Raw genomic sequence first — 25,919 nt, forward strand, 5'->3', positions numbered from 1 at the left:
GCCGATTATTAAAAGCCAGGAAAGCAATGGGCCCGAGCAGCTTACCGATTGAACTATACAAATTGACAGAGTCCAAAACTGCCACATACTTAGTGAAGATGTACCAGGAAAGTCTTAAAATCTGGAAATTACCCGAAAACCAAAGGCTTGCACATATAGTAGTGATACACAAGACCGGGAAACCACGGGGAGTAGTGCGTCTTACAGACCAATATCCATGCTAAACGCAGAGGTCAATATTTTAGCGAAAGTGTTGGCAACCCAATTGGTTCCAATGCTACGCAAGTTAATCCACCCCGACCAATCAGGCTTTATGCCTGGTAGAAATACCGCACTTAACTTGCGGCGTCTTCAGGAAGTACTGGGGAGAGCTGACAGCATTCGAGAAGAGGCGGTTGTGGTGTCCTTGGGTGCCAAGATGGCGTTTGATATGATAGAATGGCTCTTCCTGTTCACTGTCCTCGAGAGATTAGGGTTTGGGGTAAGTTCTGAGCATGGGTCCGACTGCTATATGCGGAACCTTTAGCACAAGTGATGGTAAATGGGAAGGCGTTAGGCTGTTGTTAAATTACAAAGAATGATGAGACATGAATGTCCCCTTTCTCCTTGATATTTGCGCTGGTCCTGGAGCCACAAGCGGTTTTGATACGGGGTGACCCGCTTATTAGGGGACTTAGATGGACTGCAGATTAGGAGAATCGGATCTCCCTTTATGCAGACGACATCCTTCTCTACTTGGCGAAACCCTACTCCACCCTACACAGGGTGCTCCATATCTTTATCCTGTATCAAAATTACTCTGGTTACACCATAAACTGGGATAAATTGATGATATACGTCCTCTGTGGCCCAAGAATGAAACTTCCCAGAACGTGCACAGCAAGAGTTGCAACAGAAGGATTCCAATATCTGGGAATTTATGTCACCAGAGACCCCGTGGTCTTTTATGAACGCAACTCAGTCCCCCCATTAAGTCGGCTTTGGGAAGATGTACAACATTGGAGGTCTTTGTCCTTGTCGGTGATAGGCAGGGCCTCCTCATACAAAATGATTGCGCTTCCCCGCTTCTTATACATTTTGCAAAATTCGCCCTACTTGGCCTCTCCAACATACTTTTGAGCAGCTGAAGTGGACTATGGACACTCCTGTGGGATGGAGGGACTCTACGAATAGCGTTAAAAAAATTGACTAAGCGATGGTATAATGGAGAGATTGCTCTGCCGGTGCTTCAATATTATTACTGGGCAGCGCAGCTTATAGTGATCAATCAGTGGGTACATACAGCACATGATGACCCAGCCTATAGGATGGATAAACACAATATGTGATCCGGGGGGGTCAAAGGAGGAACATGAGTAGCAAACACCAACATCAAGCTCAATCAATATATGGCATATAGCGTCAGCGGCTATAGGGTGGAGGGAGAAAATAACCCAAGCCACTCCTCTATCAGATACGGCACAGTTGGGATTTCTAGCAAACCAGCCAGGTTTTGATAAATGGGACCTTATTGGCCTCTCAAGGGTAGGTGACATGTGGGTGAACCTCCAAAGGGACTACGAGTTGGTGTCGTAAAAAACCTACCAATATAGTCACATAAAGAATGATCTACAACTTGCCATTCCAAAGGGTACCGATCTCCCGGTCTCCTCCCCTCAGGAGGATAGGTTGCTAGATGACTATCTGAAAAAAAAGCAATATCTTTAACCTATTGAAAAATACTAAACAATTCCCCTGACATCTTGGAGAAAGTGTGGGTCAAATGTGTGGAAGATCTGGGGGACCTGAGTGATCAGGAGTGGCTAGAGGCGCTTGCGTCCCCTTGGGAGGTGGCCATACGGTCACAATTCAGATTGGTCGGACAATAGATCCTATACAGGACAAATTATACATGCACAACACTAGTAAAAATGAGCAAACTAGAGTCAACAAAATGTCCTAGGAACTGCAGCCAGGAGGGCACATTTTTACACCTGTGGGTGAATTGCCCAATGATTCAGACCTGTTGGAAGGCGATTGTAACACGTTTGATGATATTGTGTGGGGAATAGGCAGAGGCTTCTCCTCAATGGTGTTTATTAAATATTTGGGAGACAGCAAATCTAAGAGCCGGGCAACGACTGTGGGTCACATTAGGCCTCATGGTGGCCAAACGTAACATAGCTAGAAAATGAGGATGGAGATGGGGCCCACATCCCGGGATTTGGAAACCAACATGGATTAGTGCATGCAGGCAGAGAAGGTGGTTTACGAAGGGAGATTTTGCCCACACAAATGGACAAAAATTCGGGGGTGGGGGATGTTCTGTCAGCCCGTTGGAAGACCTCCCAGTTTGGAAGGGACTGAGGATTACGAACAATAGCAATATTGTTGAGATCTAAAAAGGGGGAAATGGGTGAGCAACTCATCAAAACTTGGAGATAAATATCTTGATATTTATAAGACATGCAATTGTGATCTGACGCTGGGTGTGATAAACACTGCTGTCAAGTGTCCTTTTGTCCTTTTTATTTTTCCTTTTACAATAAAAAGATGCTAAAAAAAAGAATTGTGTGGCTAAGGTGCTAGACATGAGAGACAGGTTTACATGTCAGAGATGGGCAGAACTTAGCAGAATCAGTTAGCAATGAATGAAACAATTAAAGCAGTTGTGCTAGGCAATATTTTCAGTTCTAAAATCGCCAAATCTAACCTTTGAACTTTAGGCACCCAAATGATGACACCTAAGCAGTAATGTTATATTCTTCTTGCATGTTGCATAAAATGTGCAGAGTAAAATCCCTGGTTGACACCCTCTGACAACTGATATTACTGAAGGGGAGACAAGAATTTGCACAGTAATACTGATCACGAGAGAGTCTAAAAGGTAGCCCCCATTCATGCCTTGGAAATAAGAGTGCTCTCCCATTTACAGAGCCGTACCCCATGAAAATGAGAGAATTCACTTTGCGCATGCTCATACTCCTAGTAAGGCAGCATTTAAATGTGAAAGGAGGACCGGAGGAGGAAATATAGACACCGATTACCCATGGAGAATGACCTTCACAACAAGGTCGTTACACCGCGGTATGTTTACATTGCGGGCATTACAACGCAAGTCGTTAAAACGACTTGCACTGGATGGCTCTCTAAGCTAAGGAATAGTATGATTTACTATTCCAACACCTTCCCTACTGTAACGTAGGCTGGAGTTGGAATAGTAAATCATACTATTCCTAAGTCCAGCACCCTCCAGCGCAAGTCGTTGTAACGAATGCAATGTAAAATACCGCGTTGCGAATGTATGCGTTGTAACGTCATACATTCATCACCCATACATCGACAACATCCTAGTGTGACTGTGGGCTGCCCTTCAAGACCCTCCCTTCACATGGGTGCAGTCGCATCCAATGGTTGGCCATCAGAGATGTTTTAAGGAATGGGCAAAGTGGGCAATTTCCCAGGGCCCTCACCTTCCATGGGGCCCACAGGGGAAGGAAATTTGATCTCTTTCTAGCTCACCTCTGTCTTTTTCTATATCTGAACCTCTCTTCTTCTCTCTGCCTACCTCCACCTCGGTCTCTTTGCCCAGTGTCATGTTAAGAATTTTTTGGGTCCCCAAAAAGGAATACTTCAACTGTTTTTGTGCGAAACCCATTTCCTAAAGTTTGTTTGGCATCAAACAGGCTACAATTAGCACAAACGTAGGTAATAAAATTCAAAGTTTTTGCAAACAGGGGCACCGAAATATATTTTTGACTCGGGGCCCCAAAAATTCTTTAAGACAACACTGCTGGCCACAGGGGGACTGAGTCTGTGAGTACTTTTTAGACTGTGCACACAGTACATAGGCACCCACAGCTCAGTCTCTGATGGAGCTTGAGGGCCTCCAGAGGGTGAGGATCAGTCAAGGCCAGCACCCTTCCTAACCCTAAGTTACTCCTAAAACATAAGGACTTGGGTAAACATGGTGCTCTCCTGTATGATCTCCCATATCCCCACTTTCAAAGGAGGCGATGCATTGGGAAGCGCACTCTTCTGTCTATGGTGTTATTGACGACCACCATAACTGAGTAGGCACTCCATGACAATATCAGAATTAGTGGCGATACCACCTCTTGTCTGAACCAAGGACATTGTTTGTACGTTTTAAATAGGAATTACAGTCTCCAGTGCACTACAGTGTAATAAATGGCATTACATGGGCACCTCAGAAGGAAGAAAATAGACCCCCAAGATCGACACATCTATAGAACCCCTGATCACCCTGCTTCCTTGCTAAAAGCCTTCATGTCACAGCTGGTTCTATGTCGCTCTCAAAGTGTCGACCAGAAAGTACAGAATTCGAATTTAGCCCTTGCTTGAGAGGTACGAATGTGCTGCTCATGCTTCACGTGTCGGTGGGTGATGTATTTAAGAATCCATTGTTTCTAGGATTTTTTTGTACCTAATCAATTTGCAGAATTTGTCCTGGTCGAGCTGATAGTATAAACGTGACTTTCCTCTTCAACATTCCTAATTCAGTAGCCAACATGTTTCATTGTTTCCTAGCAGGTGATGAATATTCATGAGCTTTCGTGTCGGGTGTGTGCCGTTAATTACATACTAGACAATGTGGCAGCGGTGCTATAAAACCTCTTTCGAGGCACACACATTTACCAGCACTTGGAGAGCCCGGCACCTTCTCTGCCAACAATCCTCAGACTCACAGGAAGGTAAGTGCTTGAATGCACGCTCTTTATTTGCGGAGGGTACGGTTGCTGCCATGTTGGGATTTGAAGCTGCTGTAAAATAGCGACTGCTTTTAGTTTTCAACAAACTACATTTGGAATGTGTACTATTGAATTTTCCTGAGAGTGTGAGTAAAGCGCCCTTTCTCTTATTGATCTGTAATATTTATAGATGCACGTGCTATTTAAGTGTTTGGGGGATATTCATATGAATTTTTATTCCAAGGTTTTTGAAACCCGGCGAAAGCAGTTCATATCAATCTCTCGGGTAGGATTAGTTCGGAGCTAGGAGTGTGTCTAGAAAAGTGACCAGTGAACTATATACTCAGTGTCCGTAAAGACATGAAGGGGGATCTAAGAAAGTCGGCAGGTTCTCAGTGTACCCTAGTGTCTCAACCCTAAAGCAGGAGTATACAGGCAATTCTTTCCCACGGTTTGAGGTGGTTTGTATTCTAACTGAGTCAGTCATTTCATTTCATTTTGGTGCTTTATTTCGGTCATAGACCATAAAAGTAACAATTCTTCAGTGGAAGTGCAAATACATCATACCATAAAAAGATAAAAACAATTCAGGATGTGTTACATACTCAGTAATAGCACTAGATTGATAAAAACAGTAAAACCAAACAGTACAATGTTATACTTTGATATCTAGAGTCAAAAAACAATTTATTTAAGATGGATGAATTATGAACTCAAAAACAGCACCAGTTAAGTAAAAACAATTAAACCGTACCATACATTAAAATACATTTGTATCTGACCAGTCAGAGGCCTAGGTACTGCCTACCAAGGGTCCGCCAGGTTGTCTGAAGTGGGACAGAGAGGATTTTGCTCCGAATGGGCCATATACTCTGGAGATACTTGCCTACAGTGAAACTTTAACAGAGGACGTATCTGCTCTACATATCCTCGAGGCTATCTTATGGTGGCGGGCTCCTAGATAGCGACGTTGGGGAACTATCAGCTTTTCCTCTGTTTGTAGGTAGGGCAAAAGAATAGGAGATGGTCGGACGTTTCTTCACCCTAGCCACATAAAGGACACATTTTGGATCCACCTTGGTCAGGTTTCCATTTGAATGTGAGTGTAGCAAGAGGGAGTGAACCTAGCCTGAACCTTAAATAAAGTGCTTTAGTTAATAGAGCATCTATCTCAGTCATGTAATTCTCAAACAGTGATACTGGTTTGAACTCAAGGAAGCTTTCAGTCGGGTGCCCCAGGCCTATCTGGTTACATAGTTTAACCTCCTTGTTCTCCCAGTGGGCAAACATCAGCTTTTTATAGCGAGGGGAGTAATAGAACTTGGATGTAGTCAATGCTCATGCAAACCCCTGGAGCTGAGAAACTGCATCACAGAAGCCAACCACCGGATTTTTCGTCACGCCCTGTGATCTGTTCAAGACATAACTTAAACCGTCCCTGTAATATTCAGATTCAGGAGTCGATCATACACAACACCTACAAAGGATTGGCTTTAGGCGGGTTACAGAAACTATAGGCCATAACCCTAAGTCTTGCTTAAAGGCTAATGGAGTACTTAGCGGTAATTTGAGTGCTGCTCTCAGGAAATTATTCTCGTCTTTTTTCATACCATTTCGATTTCTTTGGCCCCAGAGCTCTGCCCCATATGTAGCAGCAGCTGCGGCTTGGGCCCTCCAGACAACAAGAAGAGTGGAGACTGGGTGCGAGTTGGTCTTAATTGCAAAATTTAAAATAGGAGCTTCCCAGTGTTTAAAAATGAGAGTGCTTTTTACAAAGTAGTTGACCCAGGTGTTGCAGCTGGATAAGTGTATGCCAAGGTAGTCAAAGTCTGTCACTCACTCTAGTTCCACCCCCTCAAGGGATATATTCCCTATAAAGCCTCTATAGGGGTGGATGGCCGTAAACTTAGTTTTGCTTTCATTGATTGCTAGGCCATGGTCTGAGTAAACTAAATTGAAGTTATTCAGGAGAGTCTACAGGCTTTTGAGAGTCTTTAATGCCAACAACGTATCGTCTGAGAACAACAAAGCAGGTTTCTTGGTTTCTCCTTGCACCGGGGAATCATTGTCGCAGGCCAGTAGATAGTCAATACCCCATTAACAAACAGCAAAAGCAGCATGGGAGCAAGTATACAGCCTTGCCTTACCCCCTTATCTATCCCAAAAGCATCAGTGGCTTCCCCATTGGCTCTTCAACGGATTTGTGCAGAATTAACTTCAGTGGAGCTAAATAATTATATTAAGAAGGGGGCCAGGGAGTCCCAGGTCTCTGAGAATACACCATAGTTTATCTCTAGGGACCATATCGAATTCCGCCTTAAGGTCTACAAAAGACTAGCCCCATTTAAGTCGACCTCCTTCTAACTTATTGGTTGGTACCTAAAAATCTGGTCGACCATACTAGTGTTGGTGTGGAATCTGGCTTGAAAGGATGTCAAAATCTTGGTTTCATTGATCCAGAGTAACAATCGGTGTAGTATTAGCTTATTTGTTTGACTGGAGTCAATGAGTCTAATTGGGAGATACTTTGCCGGATCTGTCTTTGGGCCTTTTTTAAGGTTAGAGATTCTTTCCGCACCTTTCCAAGATGTTGGGAGGTCTGCTCCTGCCATGATGGTGTTATTGAGACGGGTAAGGTATGGTGAACAAATAGTGGATTCGGAGATGAACAGGCCCCCTGGAATTCAATGCTGCCAAGGGCTTTCCCCAAACTTCTGTGATTTGCGACACAGTGAAACATTCTTCATTTCTGGAGGTGTCAGAGTTGTAGATAATGACACCGAGTGTTGTGGCTGGTAAGGGACCATAGTTATCTTGGGTCTCCGGATTGGGGTGGGAGGGGGAAGAGGAGTATAGGGTTTTAAAGTGGGTTACAAGTTCTGGGGAGCAATGTTAGATTCAGCTTTCGCCCACACTGTCTTGGAGCCTTGTGAGATGACATGCCAGAAGGCTGCCTGATTCCCCGGGTACACAGCGGTCAACATTTTGGTCCAAATGGCCATATCCCAGTTTGATTTTGCACATTTTTTGACAGCTTAGCAGTCTGGATGTTGTTTGGCAGCCCACCCTAGATGGCACGGAGGAGGTGGCTCTTTGCTATTCTCCAATTTCTGTTAAACCACGAGTGTGATGCAGTCACAGTAGAGTTCTTATTTGAGTAGGGTTTGGTGAAAAAGCCTGATTCTTAACTCCGCGAACCATTTAGCATGGACGTCCAGTACCCTATCGGAAGGCAGCTCAGGATGAACTAATAGGAGCAAGATGTGGGGCAGGCCCTGGCGTATGTGGGCGTATGTATTCTCATTATTCAATACAGTCTCCCATCCTACCTTCCTTCAATCATTGCTAACTTATATATCACCACAAGGTAATCAAGGGTCCTTATTTGGCCTGTCTGTTTTGTCATGCAGTGTAAGAAACAGAGGAAAATGATCACTCTCCGTCCCATATAAACCTCCATATCTATAATGAGTTCCCAGAATCGGAGGTCCAGAAGACAATAATCAATACAACTCTGGCTGAAATGCCTTTTAAAGTTGGGCGCCTCTCTACATAGGATGTCACCCTGCCATTGCAGGCCCTCAGATGACAACATATATAGAGGTCCAGCAACTGCAGGTCTACCTTTGATGTGAACTTTAGACAAGGACCCGCAATCTGGGGAATACCCCAGGATTGATCTTCGTCACCGATTATTTCCCTTTGGAAAGTGGTAGGTTTGAAACGTGTTAAAACTCCCAGCTACAATTACTACTACCTCCCACTTGGATTTTGAGTTAGTAATATCATTCAGTTGGTCTAGAATGGAAGACTCTGCTTACTTGGGAATGCTCCTGCTATAAACATTAAAATACCAGTAGTGTTACATTTACCTAAAGGGCAACCTCGAGGCCAAGTAGATCCATTGAATTGATTGGCAGTTGCTTAACGTGGTCTCCCGGAGGGATCTTAATCCATGTGGATAAACCACCTGAAGTCTAACGGGTTTGGGTTTGCGAGCAGGTACATGAAATTTCTTATACCCTTTTCTATGGGTTGGGACAACCTCCCAGGACTCTTTAAACATAATAATATTGGCTGTGTTCATAAAGGGCCCTGAGCCCCCCTGGGCAAACTTACTCCCCAGTCCCGCAAAGTTCCAAGAGATGATACAAAAATCACTGGACCTGCACGTCTAGAGAGTGGAAAAATTGTCCACTGTGCAAGATGCAAAAATTAGTTGGAGGAACCTACACACGGGGCTGCTCTCGGTCATGACTACCAATTGATGAAGGATTCACAGAACAATCCAGTCAATCCACACAAGAAAGAGAAGATGTGGTCTGAGGGTGTTCCTGTCTCTAAAGTAGGGGGACCCTTGTTTTGAACGGTATCTGGGAGTTATTGGGGGTAGAGGTTTGTGCCTGTAAAGACAATAGACCATTCACAAAAGCTTAATGTGAGAACTGTAAACTAATGCAGTCAAAGGAGTCAGAGTGTGAAATACGACTCGCTCTAATTATGTCAGAATGTATTACAGTGCAGCATTTAATCACGTCTCTAATCCAGTGCGTCACTTTATTTAGCAGGGAAGCGTCATCTTCGACACACAAGGGCACCTTGGGATACCAGTCATATATAACATACAGCTGTGGAAAAAAGCGTTAGGGTTAGTATTAGACTATAGACAATTGGAAACTAGGGTGAGGCAGTATAGGTTTAGGAGTAAAATCAGGGTAAAGTAATGGAACCTGGTTATGTGAATCCTTGCAACACTCAAACTGGCTTGTCGATGAGTTTTCAAGGTGCTGGTATTTCGGCGAGGACTGTAACTCATCACATAGGGCCTTAATCTCAGCCCATAAAGAATTAGTAACCACCCATAGTTCTTTGATTGGGGCACAGGTATCATCCGCTACATCTGACCGTTGTGGGGGGATTAGCAAGCGCTCCAGAGTCATTTGGCGGCGTATCATTAGAGTACAAAACAGAAAAATGATTAGATCATGTAACCACAGGTTCTAGTGGAATGTGGGATTTAGATGAATTAGAAGAAATACACAACGGAGAACTGCCGATAGTGGACTCCCCCGGGGCATTTCTTATTGAGCTAATTGACATGAAATGAGACCATTTGCCCTTCCCAACTTTTTTAAACAACTGGGCAACTTGTGTCTTTTTTGGCTTAGCACCAGAAGCATCAGGTTGAAGGATTTGATCTACCTCCTTATAAGATGGTCTATACCTTGTAGGGTACTGCTGTGGGATGGACAGTCTACTGCCTTTTTCCCGATTGGTTCACCAGTGAGTTTTTCGGTGCTTTTCCTTTTCCCCGACAGTCGACAGGTTAAATATCCCTCTGCAGGTATTTTAACTAAATAGTCATACTACAAATAACAGCCTTCCCTCCAAAATACACAAAAAATTGGCCAGGATACAAGCTTATGTGGGAACACCATGAGGGGTTACTATTATTTTAAATGCCTAATACCGCTTGCCTCAGTGGGGGAGACTGTTTGATGATGAGTCCTGGATCCGGTCTTTGACATATTTGGTCTCAGTCTGAAAGGACAGCCAAACAGGCACCACAAAAGTCAGCAGATATATGTTCGTAAGAGTTGACCTTATTTAGCATGGGGATTTGCAACTCGGCCGCAAGGCCAAGGGGGGTGGCCTGCCCTCCCTCTTCCTGTCGCTGACGGGCGCAGGACGGGACCACCATTGGCCCGGACATGGCCCATGTGGCGCGACTGCTCGCCACGCTTAATACCGCTTGGTAGAACAGGTGAGGGGGAAGACCAGGGACCGCCTCCTGGGGTCCTGGTGATGCTGGACTGTGTAGTACCCTCTGAAATGCCGCCAATTTCACCCGTGGAGCCAGACTCCTCACCGTGCTTTATGGCTTTTGGTAGATCAGGTGATAGGAAGACCAGGGACCTCCTCCTGGTGCTCTGATGGTGTTGGACCATGTAGTCTCCTCTAAAATGCCGCCAACTTCATCCGTGGAGTGGGACTCCTCTTCGCGCTTTATAGCACGTGGTAGATCACGCGAGGGGGAAGACCAGGGACTGCCTCCTGTGGCCATGGTGATGCTGGACCATGTAGCCCCCTCTAAAATGCCCCCAACTTCTGTCCTTTATTGTATGAATTCACCTACTTAGGCAAACTCCCACTCTCTGAAGTATCACGGATTTTCATGAATGGACGAGATGATGTGATTAAAGTGCTAATTACGTTTAGATGGGACTGTGGGATTTGGTTCAGATAAGAACATGTACTCAGTAGTTATCAGCAAGCCTAGTCAACATTTCTAATACACCGGTGCAACATGCGTAATTTTATGAATTTTGCTTTACAATTGTTATGTGAATTTCCCAAAACTAATCCCACAGAGCACGGGAATAACACAAACGACCTGAATATAAGCAGCTTTTGTTCATGCCTCTAGCGTTTTCGCTCTATGTTTAAGCGCAAAATGTATCCCCACACCTAAAACAGACAGTTTCCACATTATTAAATGTGACATATTATAATGGGTATGCGTGGAGTGGAAAAATGGATAAACACATAAGAGAAAACAGGTGGGAGGCTTATGAATAGTGAAAAGTAGTGAAATAATCCCGAGAGAAAGGCTAGGAATAGTCACAGTTAAATGACTTTTGGGCCAGATGTACGACCCTTTTTTGCGTCCGCAAACTGGAGATCCTCCCGTTTGTGGCCGCAAAAAAGTGTAATAGCATGTACAAATGCTATCTTGCGAGTCACTGACTCGCAAAATAGCATTTGCCACTCTCGCTGTTAGGAAGGGGCGTCCCTTCCTAATAGCGAATCAACATGCTATGTACTAATGTTTTGCAGCCGCATTTGCGGCAGCAAAACACTTGCCGCTTACCACCTACTTCAAGTAGGTGGTAAACCACTCGCAAAGGGGAAGGGGTCCCCAGGGGACCCCTTCCCCTTTGTGAGTATGTGGGGAAATATTTTTTAAGAGCAGGCAGTGGTCCCAGAGACCACTGCCTGCCCTTAAAAAAATTAAACTGAAAAGTTTCATTTTTCTTTTTTAAATGCATCCTGTTTTCCTTTAAGGAAAACGGACTGCATTAAAGAAAAAGAAAACTGCTTTATTAAAAAAGCAGTCACAGACATGGTGGCCTGCTGACCCCAGCAGGCCATCATCCCTGTGAATGCTAGCCATTCCTAAAGGGGTCGCAAATTGCGCCTGCCTCATTCATATTAATGACGCATGCAATTTGCGACCCCATTAGGAATCACAAACAGTGTCTGAGACATTGTTGTGCATTCCAATGACCGAGTCGCAATTGCGACGCAATTTGCGACTCGCTAATTGGCGGGTCGTACATCTGGCCCTTTGTCTAATATCAGATAGTGTTTGGGAAATTGAAACTGAAAGTCAGGACGTCATTGGGCTTCTTAACCGTTATTGGTACACTCTTAACTGCCTAATAGAAATGGGGGAGGAGGATGGTGATGAAATATCAAGTGTAACTGTCACACTACAAAAATATCATATCAACAATACTGACAACCAAAATATCAGCTAGGTCAGTAATTGTTTGCTGTACTTATCACTACATATATGTCTCTTGTCCAAAAATTGATTTTTAAAGTATGTAGATGTCAAGTTAAAATAGTAAATCTATACTTACCAATATACACGTAACCAGTGATGCAGTGAACCACCCCCTTAAGCAGCATATGCGGGGGTTGCTCATTGGGTGAACGAGCGGGGTAACTGGGTCCCCCGAAAACGTTAATTCGATTTGTATGGTGCTTTCCTGTCTGCAAACAAAATGCTAATAAATACGATTAGTTAAAAAATGAACATAGAGGTTTGGTAGGTGGGTTGACATTCATTGCAAAATAAACAGAGACATGATGAAATGTTTAAAGTAGGGGAAATGCTCAGAGAGGGTGAAATAAAAAAGTGAGCATGAGAAAGAATAGTAGGAAAGAACAAAATAAGGATGAGAGACATAAACATGGGTAGATGGAAAGAGAGAGGAAAGAGCTGGTGGTCAAAGGAAGGTTGCAAGAAAGGAAGTACATGTCGTAAGATATAATGAAGAAAAGGTGAAAAGTAGGATGGAAGGGTGAAAGAATGAATGGATGGAAGCATGAAAGATTGGGTAGATGGAAGGACACAAGGATAGATGGAAGAGTGAAATGATCAACAGATAAAAGGGTGAATGGCAGGAAGAATGAAGAATGGGCAGATGGGTAAGATTGTAAGGAACGATGGTGAAAGGAAGAAAGGAAGGAAGGATGGATGGATGGATGGATGGATGGATGGATGGATGGATGGATGGATGGATGGATGGATGGATGGATTAATATATAAATGGGGAAAGCATAAATGTATGAATTGATGGAAGGAGGATGAGAAGGTAAACAAAATTCTCCTAGGCGCAGGTTTGCTCACTTGGCATGCTGGGTGTGATCAGAGTTATGGTTAAAGTGAAGGTATTTTTATTTTCTTCCTTCTCCCTGGAACCTACCTCCACAATATTTTGGCAGTAGATGTTTTTTGTTACAACATTCTTGCAGCATGATATTTCTTTGGTCGATATTCTGACATACAAGTGAAAGGATCAGTGAGCAAGAAAGGTAAAGCAAGCTAATGAGTGAAAGAAAGAGTCAGATTGCAGCATAAAACAGGGAAAGAAGCACTGACAACAAAGAAAAAGAGTTCAAGGCAGTCAGGAGTGAGGTGGCAAGGGAGACCAATAGAAAGAAAGAGTGGAGTTGAGATGAACAAAATATATCAAACAAAGTTGTGCATTTGGGATTATCGAACTAACTAATCCTAAATTTTCTGCAGGTCGGCCAACAAGAAAAACGCCCATCATTGGCTCATAAGAACATCCTTGGTGAGCCGTGGGACTGAATCCGAAGAAAACCGACAAGCAACAGAGTCATGGCCCAAGACAGAGTGCATCAGGACTGCCAGGTAAATAGACAGATGTAAAAAGCGTAGAAACATCAACAAATATCAATATGGAATCAATAAGGGCTTCTACTATACTTGAAAGAGAAGATTGGAAGTGTAGTTCTCTTTCACTTCTAGAACATTCTTTGTTGGCTGTGGAAGGACAGATGTGATGCTCACAAATGCCACTATGAAACACAAAGAGGACCTGTGGTACAGCATGGGCGCACACACATATCTCAATGGAAAATTCATCTCGTTCTTTACTGTCATTTTTACTTAGCATTTGTATAGCGCACCCTTATTGAGGCTTCGTAGCGCATTTCATGGTTAAAGGCGGCATCAAGGCACGCCTGTCACAGCTCCCTGCTGGTACAAAGCAGACCCAAAGCTTCTCAATGCCCAACTTGATCTCAGTTCTAATGCAATCACTGTCTTATGTCTGCACAGGACACATCAGTCAAGAGTTGCTGTTGCTGTGCCACTCAGTGTTTCAGTGAGTATTTGGTTATTTTACTGCATTTAAATTAACTAGGTTTATCATTTTATTCTGGGACGTTCTTGGTGTTGGAGATTTCTTGGTGTTTGATGGTTGAGTTTCCCTGGAAATGGAAAGCCTTCTATTTGGAAAAATAAGTTTCCAGTCACTGCTTTTCTCACAAATGCACATGAATTAGTTCCACCTTTGTGCCTAGTCACTGCTGAGCTTTTCCATGAATGGCTCACTGATGGAGTCTTCACCCTCATCTCCATTCATGCCTTGACATACCATCCGACACAAACATCTGCACAGATGACAGGTCATTGCAGTCTCCAGGTCCCTGTGGTTTTGGGGACCTGGAGCCGTATTACACAGAGAACCTCAGGGGTGCAAAGGGCAAAGGGCATGTGCGCCTGCTCTGTGCACCCCGGGACACATTGGTATTACAGAAGGGGCCTCAGAGGCTTCTACAGCCCACTCTGTGTTACAGATAGCTCTGGCGCACGTGGAACACCAGCGCTATCATCAGAGGGTGTTTCCTCATTTGCACAGAGCCGTCAGCCCATGCACTTTGACTCTGCGCCTGCGCCCTATTTTGGACGCAGACATGACTAAAGGCAGCCTTCTAGAGGGGAGAAAGGGAGTTCCATGGACCTCACAGACATCCCCTTGTGGGCGGGTGCAGTCACTCATTCCATCCACCTGCAAGGGAATCTCTCACCCCTCTTGAAAGTGGAAGCAGGTGCCACCTGCACGGTTAAACATGGAGCAGCTTCAAAGCAGCTGCGCCGTATTTATCTGGAATGCGCTGCCCCAAGGGCAGCACTGGTTCGCGGCTGCCCTAGGGGCAGAGCATTCATGTAATATTGCGCTCTTTCCCTGTTTGCGCACGGCGCACCTATTTAAAGGTGCACCATTGCACAAAGAGGGAAAGGCACCATATTTGTTACACGGCTCCAGATGTACTATGGGCTGAATCGCAATTCAGTTGGTGTTTGTACACACCGAACACCTTGTTACCATACCTTCCTTTTCGACTGTGATAGAGATATTACTCTTGAGCACAAAATGAACATTCAGTAGGATTTGCAGAATCCTGTCCTATTAACATCAATGAGGCAGGTTTCTGTCTGCGAAAGGTGCGGACTGGCAGGGACGGAGGACTGAAGAGGCAGCGAACCTCATCCCTGCCTTTGCATTCTTAAACAACATTTTATTTTATCGTTCCACTTCCTGCGCTTAAAAGAACAGGAGCTGCAATAAAAAATAGACATATTTGGCAAATGCCTTGCTGGATGCATGCAGCAGTACCTTGGAACTCTGGCGGCTCCCATTCCCAATATCCCACATTTGCAAAGTGGAAGCTGTCCCTCAGACCCTACTTCTTCTATTAGAATGGATACCACAGCTTTGGGTATTAGTATTCAATCAATGATTTACAGCAGTTATTTGTTGAGGCTGGGGCCTGGAAAGAAGGTCGTTTTCAGCTGGTTAGCTAGATTTGCTTGAATAGATCACCTACTAAATGATACAAAACGTTTTGAACTTAATGCATAATGGGGTTGGGAGCTACAGAGGAGCCCTGAAGATAGGGATGATGTGGTCACACTGAGGCTGGTGGTTGTATGGAGAATGTCCTTCTTTTGGGGTGATGGTGGAGTCAACTATGGGCCAGATGTACAAACATTGGGAAGAGTGATTTCCTAGTTGCGATTTCCTGCAAATCGCAATTATTAAATCACTATTCCTAAGGTATGAAACTTGTTGAGTTTCAATTAGCGATTCCTAATGGGTCGTAAATTGACCTACCTCATAAATATTCATGAGATAGGTCGCAGTTTGCGACCTATTAGAAATCATAGCCATCACAGGGATGGTGGCCTGCTAGGGTCCGCAGACCACCTTGTCTGTGATTGCTTTTGATTAAAGCAACACTTTTTACTTTAAAATGCAGCCGTTTAACTTTCATGAAAAACTGAATGTTTAAAAAGAAAAAAATGAAATGCTTAAAAGTAAATTTTTAAGAGTAGGCAGTGGTCTTTGGGACCACTGCCCGCGCTTAAAAAATATTTGTGTTACATTCTCAAAGGGAAAGTGGCCCCATGGTATTCATTCTTATTTTGAATGGGTTACCACCAACTTTGAATTGGTGGTACAATATTTATGTTTTGTGAACGAAATTTGGTCCCAAAACATTAATACATACCACTGCGAATCGCTGTTTGGAAAGGATGCCCTAAACACTCCCCTTCAAAATACCGAATCGCAAACCAATCTTGCTATTCAGTAACAACTTAGAAGAGGGATCTGAGGTTTCCTTCGATATATTCTTAGAACGAAAGGCACACATTGAGTCGGATGACAATACTTGCCTTCAGAGAGCACACAGTTAATAAAACCGAGAGTGAAATGCGTGCTGGCAAAAAAGATTTTACATGAGTTCTTAACTTACAAAGTAGAGTAACAGTATGGCATGAACTTATTTTGCAATTGGAAATTATAATTCACTGCTTAAAATAGGAAAGAACAATAAATATGCAAAAAATATGTTTGAAATGAACTAAAAAGAAAAATCAATTGCTGTGTGACTTGAAACATGTTTTGCTGAGAATTACAAGAAGTAAAGGGCTGAGAATTATACGACAGAACGAGATGAGAATTATAGAAATTAGCGGGGTCCGGATGGCCTTTAAATCAGCTGTTTTCGATGCTAACCTGTTGTTGGCGAGATGGTGAGGTGGTTAGGGACTGAACGTTTAATTTGAAAGTTGTTTTTTGTTTATTTAATCTTTATAAATAGCTTCTACCTTTAGTATCACAGATGAGTAGCAGTAGGCATTTCAGAGATTGATATGTTTTCTTCTTTTTCAGAATGGCTTCTTGGTCTAATGTCACTTGTTTGGATAGCACTGAGCATCGCTGAGATTGTCATTGGTAAGATCAAAAGATCTCATTGCCTCTTTGTACTCCTTCGTCTCCCCTCTACCCTGACATATGCATCTCTTTTTCTATCCTCTTTTCATCCCTTTTTCCAGTTCACCTCATGAGATTAGGAGATACCATCCCTGGAAAGTTTTCTTTTTATGCTGAATGGGTACATACTTATAACCTGTTGACTAGTAATGCCTTATTTGGTGTACAACATGCGATTTGGGATCTAACTCATTAACGAGGACGTGGTCGATCTTTGTCTATCTCTTTTAAGAAAGATTTTTTTAGTACTCTAGCAGAACTGCTGTGACACTTTGGTTTGTGGTAGATCATTAAGTCCATACTACATCCCACCAAGGGGATGTCTCCGGCGACAGGCCCACCCCAACCTCTCCGCTCAACTAAGGCATCCCTAATTTCACCCTATAAAGGAGCTATCTCTGGACTGTTGGCCATTTGCAATGTTTTGAAACTCAATAAATACACGTAAAGTAGTCTCTGTTGGAAACAGTCACACACAACATCTCTGGATAGTTATTTAAATACCTCTTTTGGCCAAAACCCTAATGCTACTCACTCTTCAGCACTTTTTTTTTCTTTTGGAAGAACAGAACTGCAAGCACCAAAATGCACTGATACAAATGTCTGAGTAGCCGTGACAGACTCAAATGTTTCCCTAAAGAGAGCTGTCATAGGAAATTAATTGAGTGCCTCTTAAAAATAATTCTCACCTCCCCGACTGTAATCCAAGGGCAAGAGGTTGAGGGAACCTCTGCCAATATTCAGGATGTGACTCACCTCACTTCTTGAAATTATTGCAGGTAACTCATCCGAAGGGAATCACGTTGGTTTCTGTGTTTAGATTCAACCAACCTAAGCATACACTCTACAATTTTCATAGGATAGGATTTCATTAACATTCTTGCTATGACACTGCTGATAAGCATGAAATCTTTTGTCTCACATTTTTGTGAGAGCTCTGAGGTGTGACTGCGGGTGTTATATAATGCCTCACAACTTACAATTGAGTCAGTAGTGTAAGTCATGGATTGTCATGTGATCCCAAAATGATCCGATGAGCTATAAGAAAAGCATGTAAAATACAATTAAAATAATAGATTGAAAGAATTAGCTAGAACATGAAACTGACCGGTAGGAAGAGAGAGTGAGAATGTGAGAGACAGGGAGAGAAAGAAAGAGAAAGAGAGGGTCCAATAGAAATGATTGATTGGAAGATGGCTAGAATGAGAGCAAAAGAACAAAGCAAAGGAGGAGATGAGGATTGGAGAAAGGGAGGAGAAAAGAATGAGAAAAAGAAGTTGACAAGGCACAGGTGGTTTAAAAAGAAAACCAGAGTCAAGTCAGGCGGTGTGTTAAATCATATGTTTTTAAGCTAAACTGCTTTAGGCCCCATTTCAAGTTCAGGGCTAAATGCTGATCTCTGTGTAAACTAAGGGATGGGGATTCTGAGTTGTTTGATAAACATACCCTCACAGTTTTCCCTGATGGAATAAATTAAGGTAAAGGCCATTAGGAATGCCAAAATATGTGGAACTTGGTGTGTATACAAAACCGTGATGGATGGAATGCTTGAATTAATCTAAGACACTGGTAATTACTCAGGCCGCATCCCAATCCATCATTATTTGGCACACAATGCCGACTCATTTTGGACCCAGCTTTATGCAAATCAACCTTGACCCTGCTCCAATAGGAATAGTCCAGCCCGAACTGCCAAGCCAGGACCTTCCTGAACAGAAACACACACAAACCAGAATTTGGTGTGCTACCTTAATAATTGTACATGTTATGTCTCAGTTGCAAGATGAAAACTAGGAAGAGGAGGCATTTACCATAACTGGGGTGGTAAATACCTCATTCTGTGGTAATGGTATTACCAAGTGTAGTAAAAGCCTTCTCTGACCTAACTTGGAATGAGGTCCATTGTCTTTCAACAACAAACCACACAACTGCATATCCCAAGATGGTTTTGTCTCGGAATGTGCTTAGTGGCCTGGAGATTTGAGGCCATACTGTCTGCATTCTATACATTTTAATAAGACTAGTTCCTCCTATCAGGTGAGTCTGGAGTATCTGGCAACGTGTTATTTCCTGGTAGATGATAAAACTAAATATCAGCCACCCTACTGAAGATTTCTTTGGCAATATTTCATTGCTTTGTAATGTAACACCTAATGTAGTTATTTCTCTGATCTGTTGTTTTCATACTCACAGGTTATGTTTATCTGCATGAATGCCCAGCACAACGCTTCATCCCTATCTACCTCATCGTCAATGGCGTCACCGTCATCGTCATGTCCCTCCTCTCTATTGTGGCTGGACTGAGGCCAAATAAGCTCGTCTATGGCATCCTTGCGCTGTTGAGCCTCTTTTGGTTTGCTTGGCTTATCACAGGTAATTACAAAAAGCTCTACAAAAGGGTCTGAGAGGGACCAGTTTAACGACTATACTACCTTCAGTCCCCAAAGCATATCTACAAACACTACATGAAGGTCCTAAGTCAAAAAATAAACAAAATGCCGCATGATGCTGTATGTGCTGTCCCTTACATCAAAACTTCAGAACATTACTGCATCACCAAGCAGGAAGATTAAAGGGTCTATCGGGCCACCCTTAATGGCGGAGCTTCGTCATGTATGACCCTCAGGGATCAGAGTCAGGGCCCCTACTCATTTGAGCCACCCGGCTCTACTGGGTACCCGTCCCAGTGATCCCTGACAAAAGAAATCTCCTGCCAACGGTGTGCAACCAATAGTTCAAAGAATACAAGAAAGTGCAGTGCGATAATGTGATGGTGTACTAAAAATGACTACGTGGTCAAAAAATCTGTTTAATGTGAATTGACCAGGTGTCATGTCTAAAAAACCAAATTAGTCAAAAACTTATATATGACTATTTCCTGACAGTTGTACCAATCGTAGGGTTAATGTATTCACAAATGCAATGTAAAACTCGCCCGTGCCTTCTCTTTGATTGCCTTCCTGATTTCACCCAGTTTGACCGGCGTCGCTAGTGAGTTACTAATGTATCGCTCTAATCCCGGCAACCCCAATTCATCGAGATACGCTAATATTCCGTCTCTTTGAATAATTATTCTCGGAACGCCCCGTTAATAGAACAGAGTATTTGCCCTGTTACCTTGGTGACACTAGGAATCGGCGCACCCCTACTGTCTGGTCTAATCAGCCATGCCAACAGCCTACCGGCCCTACCCCCTTCCTCGTGCTGCCTTGCCTGATAGTGTTTGACCTAGACAGACCAAGTCAGGAAATAGTCATATATAAGTTTAAGTTTTTGACTAATTTGGTTTTTTAGACATGACACCTGGTCAATTCACATTAAACAGATTTTTTGACCACGTAGTCATTTTTAGTACACCATCACATTATCGCACTGCACTTTCTTGTATTCTTTGAACTATTGGTTGCACACCGTTGGCAGGAGATTTCTTTTGTCAGGGATCACTGGGACGGGTACCCAGTAGAGCCGGGTGGCTCAAATGAGTAGGGGCCCTGACTCTGATCCCTGAGGGTCATACATGACGAAGCTCCGCCATTAAGGGTGGCCCGATAGACCCTTTAATCTTCCTGCTTGGTGATGCAGTAATGTTCTGAAGTTTTGATGTAAGGGACAGCACATACAGCATCATGCGGCATTTTGTTTATTTTTTGACTTAGGACCTTCATGTAGTGTTATCACAGGTAATACCTTTACTTATGTCGTACAGTTCTAGGGAAAGTTATCATCAACGATTGGAAGCTATCAATCACGAGATAACTAATGAAATTAGCAGTCCATTTGCAACATAATTTATAAACACAAAGTGCCATCCATAGGATGGTGGATGAAGAAAGGGCTTTAAAATGAGACAACAAGCCATTTACAAGATAGTGAATGAGCATGAAGTGGTGGGTATATTGATTATCATTATCAATATACTTACAGATAAAGTGATCTGATATGCTCCTGTTTCTGAATGGCTAGTTGTACAATTTATTAACATCACAACAGAAAATACCCACCACAATTTACATTTTTGGGCAAGGTAAGACAAGTGATACATTCTATTTCTTAATAAAATACTAAGATTCTTTGTGTATTTTTGTATTTAAGAGCACTTATAGTGGTTACTAAAATTGGTCTGAATGTAATTTTTTGAAGCATCATTTAAAATATGATATATTTGTCCCAAGTCAAATTTCCTGTAACAGCTTGTTCCATAAATTGATTCCAAATACCTATATTTTCCTGCCTCCAGATCTCTTATTTTTTGCATTTTATTGGCGATATTTATATTGGGTTGATGTAGCCCCAGAGGTTATCACAGTGCTTTACATCAGCAGATATTTTGTACTGACAGATGCAGCTTCAAAAAAAATGTCTGGTTAACTTACAAACTGGGTGTGGCCAGGTAAAATTCATATAAGAACAATCATTGACATCTGCATAAATTGATAGGAGGTGCTGTGGATTGGCCAAGAGGGGACATTGGGTAGGGAGAGAAGTAAACGGAGACGGTGAAGAGTTTCAGTTCTTTCGTGGAGATACGGGCAGGGGAGTTTGGCACCTGTCTGTTTCTCAAATCTTGACACCCTCATTCAATTATTATTCAATGGTCTGTAAAGGGAGACAGGTACATATTTATTTACGCCTTGACTAGAATGGAGGAACCCAGCATCAATCACAACTCAAACATAAGCACAAGACATGTAGTTCCTCTGCAGGCCCTGCCTGTGAGCAGGCCAGAGTTTGCTCAGGGGTCGGAATTCCATGTTGTATGGAGTTTACAGCACCCACTAATTACCAGGGGCAATATAGTCCACACTGTTCATAAAATTTGGGCAACCCAGAATTGCCAGATTTGACAGTTGAAAAGTACATTGTTTATCATGAGATGCAGAATGTGGTGTGTTAAGCAATAAGGCCTACCTGATCTACTGGGCTAGAGTGGGTTTGTTTTCTTAAAACAATTGGACCAGGTCTCTACCATCTTGGCTGAAGCTTCCAAGCAGCTTTTCCAGCACAGAAATGAAAATTATATTTTAAGTGGTAAACTGGATTTTACCACCAGTTGTAGGCTGAGCGCTATGATAAAGGGAAAACATATATATCCTACTCAAAAAGTATTTCAAACAGAGCCTTACCTTACTCACCACTGATAGAAAGCCATTTTAACATAAAAAATAACCTTAAAGTTTCAAACTTTTATCAGTGGGGGTCAGAGATTGCCCCACTGAGTGAAAACACCTGAAGTAGGGACTTCGGAGAGACTTTCCTTAATCTGCGACACATCTCACTTAGTACCGCTAAGGTCCATCCAGTTTTACTGTAGCCCCCCAATGACTGCTTCCTGATTGCGAATATTTTTTTCTCCAAAAAGGTTACGCTATCTAAATGCATCTCTGTTATTTCCATGGTAAATATTTAAAGTGAAATTTTACACGTATCTTTTGTGATATTTAATGTTATTAGTCCTCTAATCCCCCCCTCATGCGTTAAGAGAGCTTTGGCCGAATTGTTTAATGTAAATCGAATATACAGTGTCTTTAAGCTTATATTATAGAACTGTTTAACTGAAAGATTCATAGTTTTATCATTGGTATCAATGTACCTTCTGGAGATTACATCTTATGCCAGGAAAAGGGAGTTGTACACATAAGTAGAGTTTTAAGTGACACATGGTGGCTGTTGCACTCATGGGTTTTGTGGAAATGTGGGTTAGTCAAAAATGTAGGATTATTTTAAGGATGGTCCGGCAAGGATCTGAGATCAGTGCTGGGGATATGATAAATCTCTGTTTTTTCACCCAACAGGGAGCGTCTGGACATTCCCGCTGTACCCCAACTACACAAACTGCAACAGAACCGTCTACCTATTTACGTTCTCCATCTTGATCATCCAGTGGATCGTCCTGGCGCTGTCTCTCCCCGCGATCATTGTCAAACTTTTCTCCTCTTTCCTCGCTTGTTCTTCTTGTTCCTCTTGCTGTCTTTGTTCTCAGTGCTCCTTTTGCGTTTCCTGTGTTACTAAATGATGAACTTAAGGCCCCAAAATCCTTACATTTTGTTAGAAAACTTGCAGTTCCATGGACTATTTGCACAACGGTGCCTCAAGAAAGAAATTGGTTATTTTGTAAATTCATAATTGCTAATGGATGGTTTTGTTGCACTGACAATTAGGGACCACCTTTCCTCCTGACTGACACATCATCTACACACCAGGATGATGGCCCAACCCTATTATTATTAGGCACGTAGTTTAACAATAAAGACCACATGATAAGCAAAGGTGTAGTGTATCCTGATTTTGCACAAAGGCAGGACACATGTAGGGACCAAAGGTAAAACTTGGCTATGAGAGAGGGTCACTGACAAGTGGCCCATGTATAGCGCCAACGGAAAACATGGCATGAACTCAGCCACGGCCGGTGTAGGTAAGACCTGTGGGGCATCAGGGCCGAGTGGGGGAGAAGGGGTATTTTGAAAGATGAAGACGATGAAAAAATAATTATTTAATTTTCCCTCGTGGTCGTCTGTCGAATCCCCCCCAACTTGGCCCGACCACACTGCACAGGCTGCAGCTGCATGAACTGTTTATCTACTTAAGTAATTAACTGTATTTTGAACATCCTAGTGACACAGAACTAATAGATTTACTGGGTTTGCTGTTGTTCCTTTTAGAGGGTATGTATTTCAGCAATTCGGACTGCATTCTTCCTATCGAAGGAGGGTTAATATTGATTTATATAAGGTTGCTCGCTGTCACAAAAAAGTAACAGGTGTTGCGATTCGAGTTATTTTACAGGCTACAAAATCAGTAAACTCTTAACCAAGATTTGCACAGGAAATCATTTTTTCTAGAATAGTTTTGTTAATTGGCTGGTACAGCACACAACAATGAGCATAATTTGGTGCACCAGCGAACTATCATGGTAAATAATAAAAGATTACCACCTACGGCTCACAACAAAGGTTTTTTTCAGATCACTATGATGACCCTAGACAGCCAACATTTCTGGGAATTGAAAAAATTGAGCCACACTGTTGAAATAGTGTAAGATGGAAGCGTTTGTTGGAAAGAGAAGGCGGCCGAGGTTTACTAAGGCTTCCTGCCTGTGCAAGCATCCACAAAGTGGCGCATGCTATTCACTATTAACAGCACAATCTATGTTCCAATGGGAAGGTGAACCTTACAGATCACACAAACAGTTGCTTGAAGGTGGCATTACTAGGGTGGATCAACGCAAGCATGCACAGGTTCTGACGCAAATCCGGCTCTATGTAGCATAGCAAGACCAGGCCTTGCCTAGCAGAAGAAGGCTCAAGAAAGGTACATTTTATTTTTTATTTCTTTTAAATCATTTCATTCCATATGGGATGCAGTGCACAACACATATCCTATGCACTGGAGCCTTCTGAGTTTGTTTACACGTAGGAATTAGTTCTGGAATGGTATGTCTCCAGTTTAAACCCTATGCTCGACAGTGAACACTCACAGATGTACCATGATGTGACGCTGTGCGTGGCGCAAGGCAGCCAGCCCCTTTGAGATTTATCAGACTGAGCAACACCAGTTTAAGGCCAATTTTGGTAGATTCGAAAATAATGTGGGTGCTATGCTGCACTGGGTCAAAAATATGTAAATCCGGGCCTGAATGTGTATTTCAAATAAGAAAGGTATACAAATAGATCTAATTTGAAATTAATGTTTCCTTGTGTAATGTAACTGGTGCTCGTGTAAAGCGCTCCGATACCTGATACCTTTGGGTCAAGCACACGCTATATAAAACAAAAAAGTGATAAAGTACCTCTAAGGCGAATTGCTGAATGCCATAAGTTATACATTTCTCTATTTAAAACAATAGTATTTATTTTATGTGAGTGATTATTTCGTGCTTCTCCTTTCAGTATTTTATCTTAATGTGACAAGTCAAAATTAAAAACATTTGGGGGTCATGGAATCACAGGTGTCTAACTCCTTTGCGACAGGGTAATGACTGACATACAACTTTAGAGGTAGAAAAATGCATAGCGAATAGTTTTTTCCAGTACCCCACCACTTCTTACTAATGAAGAAAATGTGACTGGTAACACATTCAAAATCATGTATGAATATATGATTATTATTTGTTGTCGTTGTTATTGTGCTTCAATAAATTTATTTGTTTGGAATCCTGGCATCCTTTAAATAATTCACACCTAGATATGAATGGGATGAACGCATACAATTAAAAGATTGTGTTTTACAGACACTGTCGCATTTTTGTTCTTGAATGTTCTTTTGTGCTCTTGGGCATTTTACTTCCTGAGCAGAACACTTGCTAATGTACCATATATGCCATTGCATTTTTCAGTTCAGTTTAGTTCATAATCTTTATTTCGATCACTGAGACCACAAAAGACAATCACAACAATACACACAAGATTTCCATTAGAGGATAGGTACACCCTATTATCATAGTAGTTTGTATGTATACAAAATTATTTAACATTGCTATTCAAGGTTTTCAGAACCGTATAAAAGTTAAGAAGTTCACTAAAAGCGTAAGACCATTGTATTCATTAATAAACCACACATATTGTTCTAAAATGCTTAAAAATGTTGATTTCCATAAAAATATCATAAAAGTGAACAATTGATAAGAAAAAAATATATATACATCCTCGAATGGCAGTAAAGAGATCAACATAAGAACTGTCAATGATGCGTCAGTACATGCAACACTAATATAAGCATAAAATTCTATGCCCATGACTGGAGTTATGCCAAACAGAAGTTTGCATTAGACGTTACTCGTCGGGCTGCCAGTGTAATGTTATCCTAACCGTTTGTACGTCGGCTTACTCAGTTTGCTAATCACTAGGTTGGA

The 25,919-nt window shown here is 42.4% G+C and overlaps 1 protein-coding gene across 1 annotated transcript; it reads left to right on the forward strand.

Moving 5' to 3' along the window:
* The first annotated feature begins 4,643 nt into the window (after positions 1 to 4,643).
* LOC146798570 (transmembrane protein 272-like) lies at positions 4,644 to 25,212 on the forward strand. Its single transcript, XM_085627987.1, has 6 exons — positions 4,644 to 4,694; positions 13,510 to 13,638; positions 14,068 to 14,113; positions 16,970 to 17,032; positions 19,265 to 19,444; positions 22,864 to 25,212. The coding sequence occupies exons 2-6, from the start codon at positions 13,606 to 13,608 to the stop codon at positions 23,082 to 23,084; spliced, it is 543 nt and encodes a 180-aa protein (XP_085484113.1). The 5' UTR covers positions 4,644 to 4,694; positions 13,510 to 13,605; the 3' UTR covers positions 23,085 to 25,212.
* Positions 25,213 to 25,919: the final 707 nt, after the last annotated feature.

This window comes from Triturus cristatus, chromosome 9, assembly GCF_964204655.1.
Source record: "Triturus cristatus chromosome 9, aTriCri1.1, whole genome shotgun sequence".
NCBI classification, from domain to species: domain Eukaryota; kingdom Metazoa; phylum Chordata; class Amphibia; order Caudata; family Salamandridae; genus Triturus; species Triturus cristatus.

Bases quoted from the DNA above. Each gene is read 5' to 3' on its own strand.
- LOC146798570 (XM_085627987.1), top strand. From the start codon at position 13,606: ATGGCCCAAGACAGAGTGCATCAGGACTGCCAG. The intron at 13,639-14,067 runs GTAAATAGACAG...ATGTCTGCACAG, and splicing joins GAGTGCATCAGGACTGCCAG to GACACATCAGTCAAGAGTTG. The intron at 17,033-19,264 runs GTAAGATCAAAA...TCATACTCACAG, and splicing joins CATCGCTGAGATTGTCATTG to GTTATGTTTATCTGCATGAA.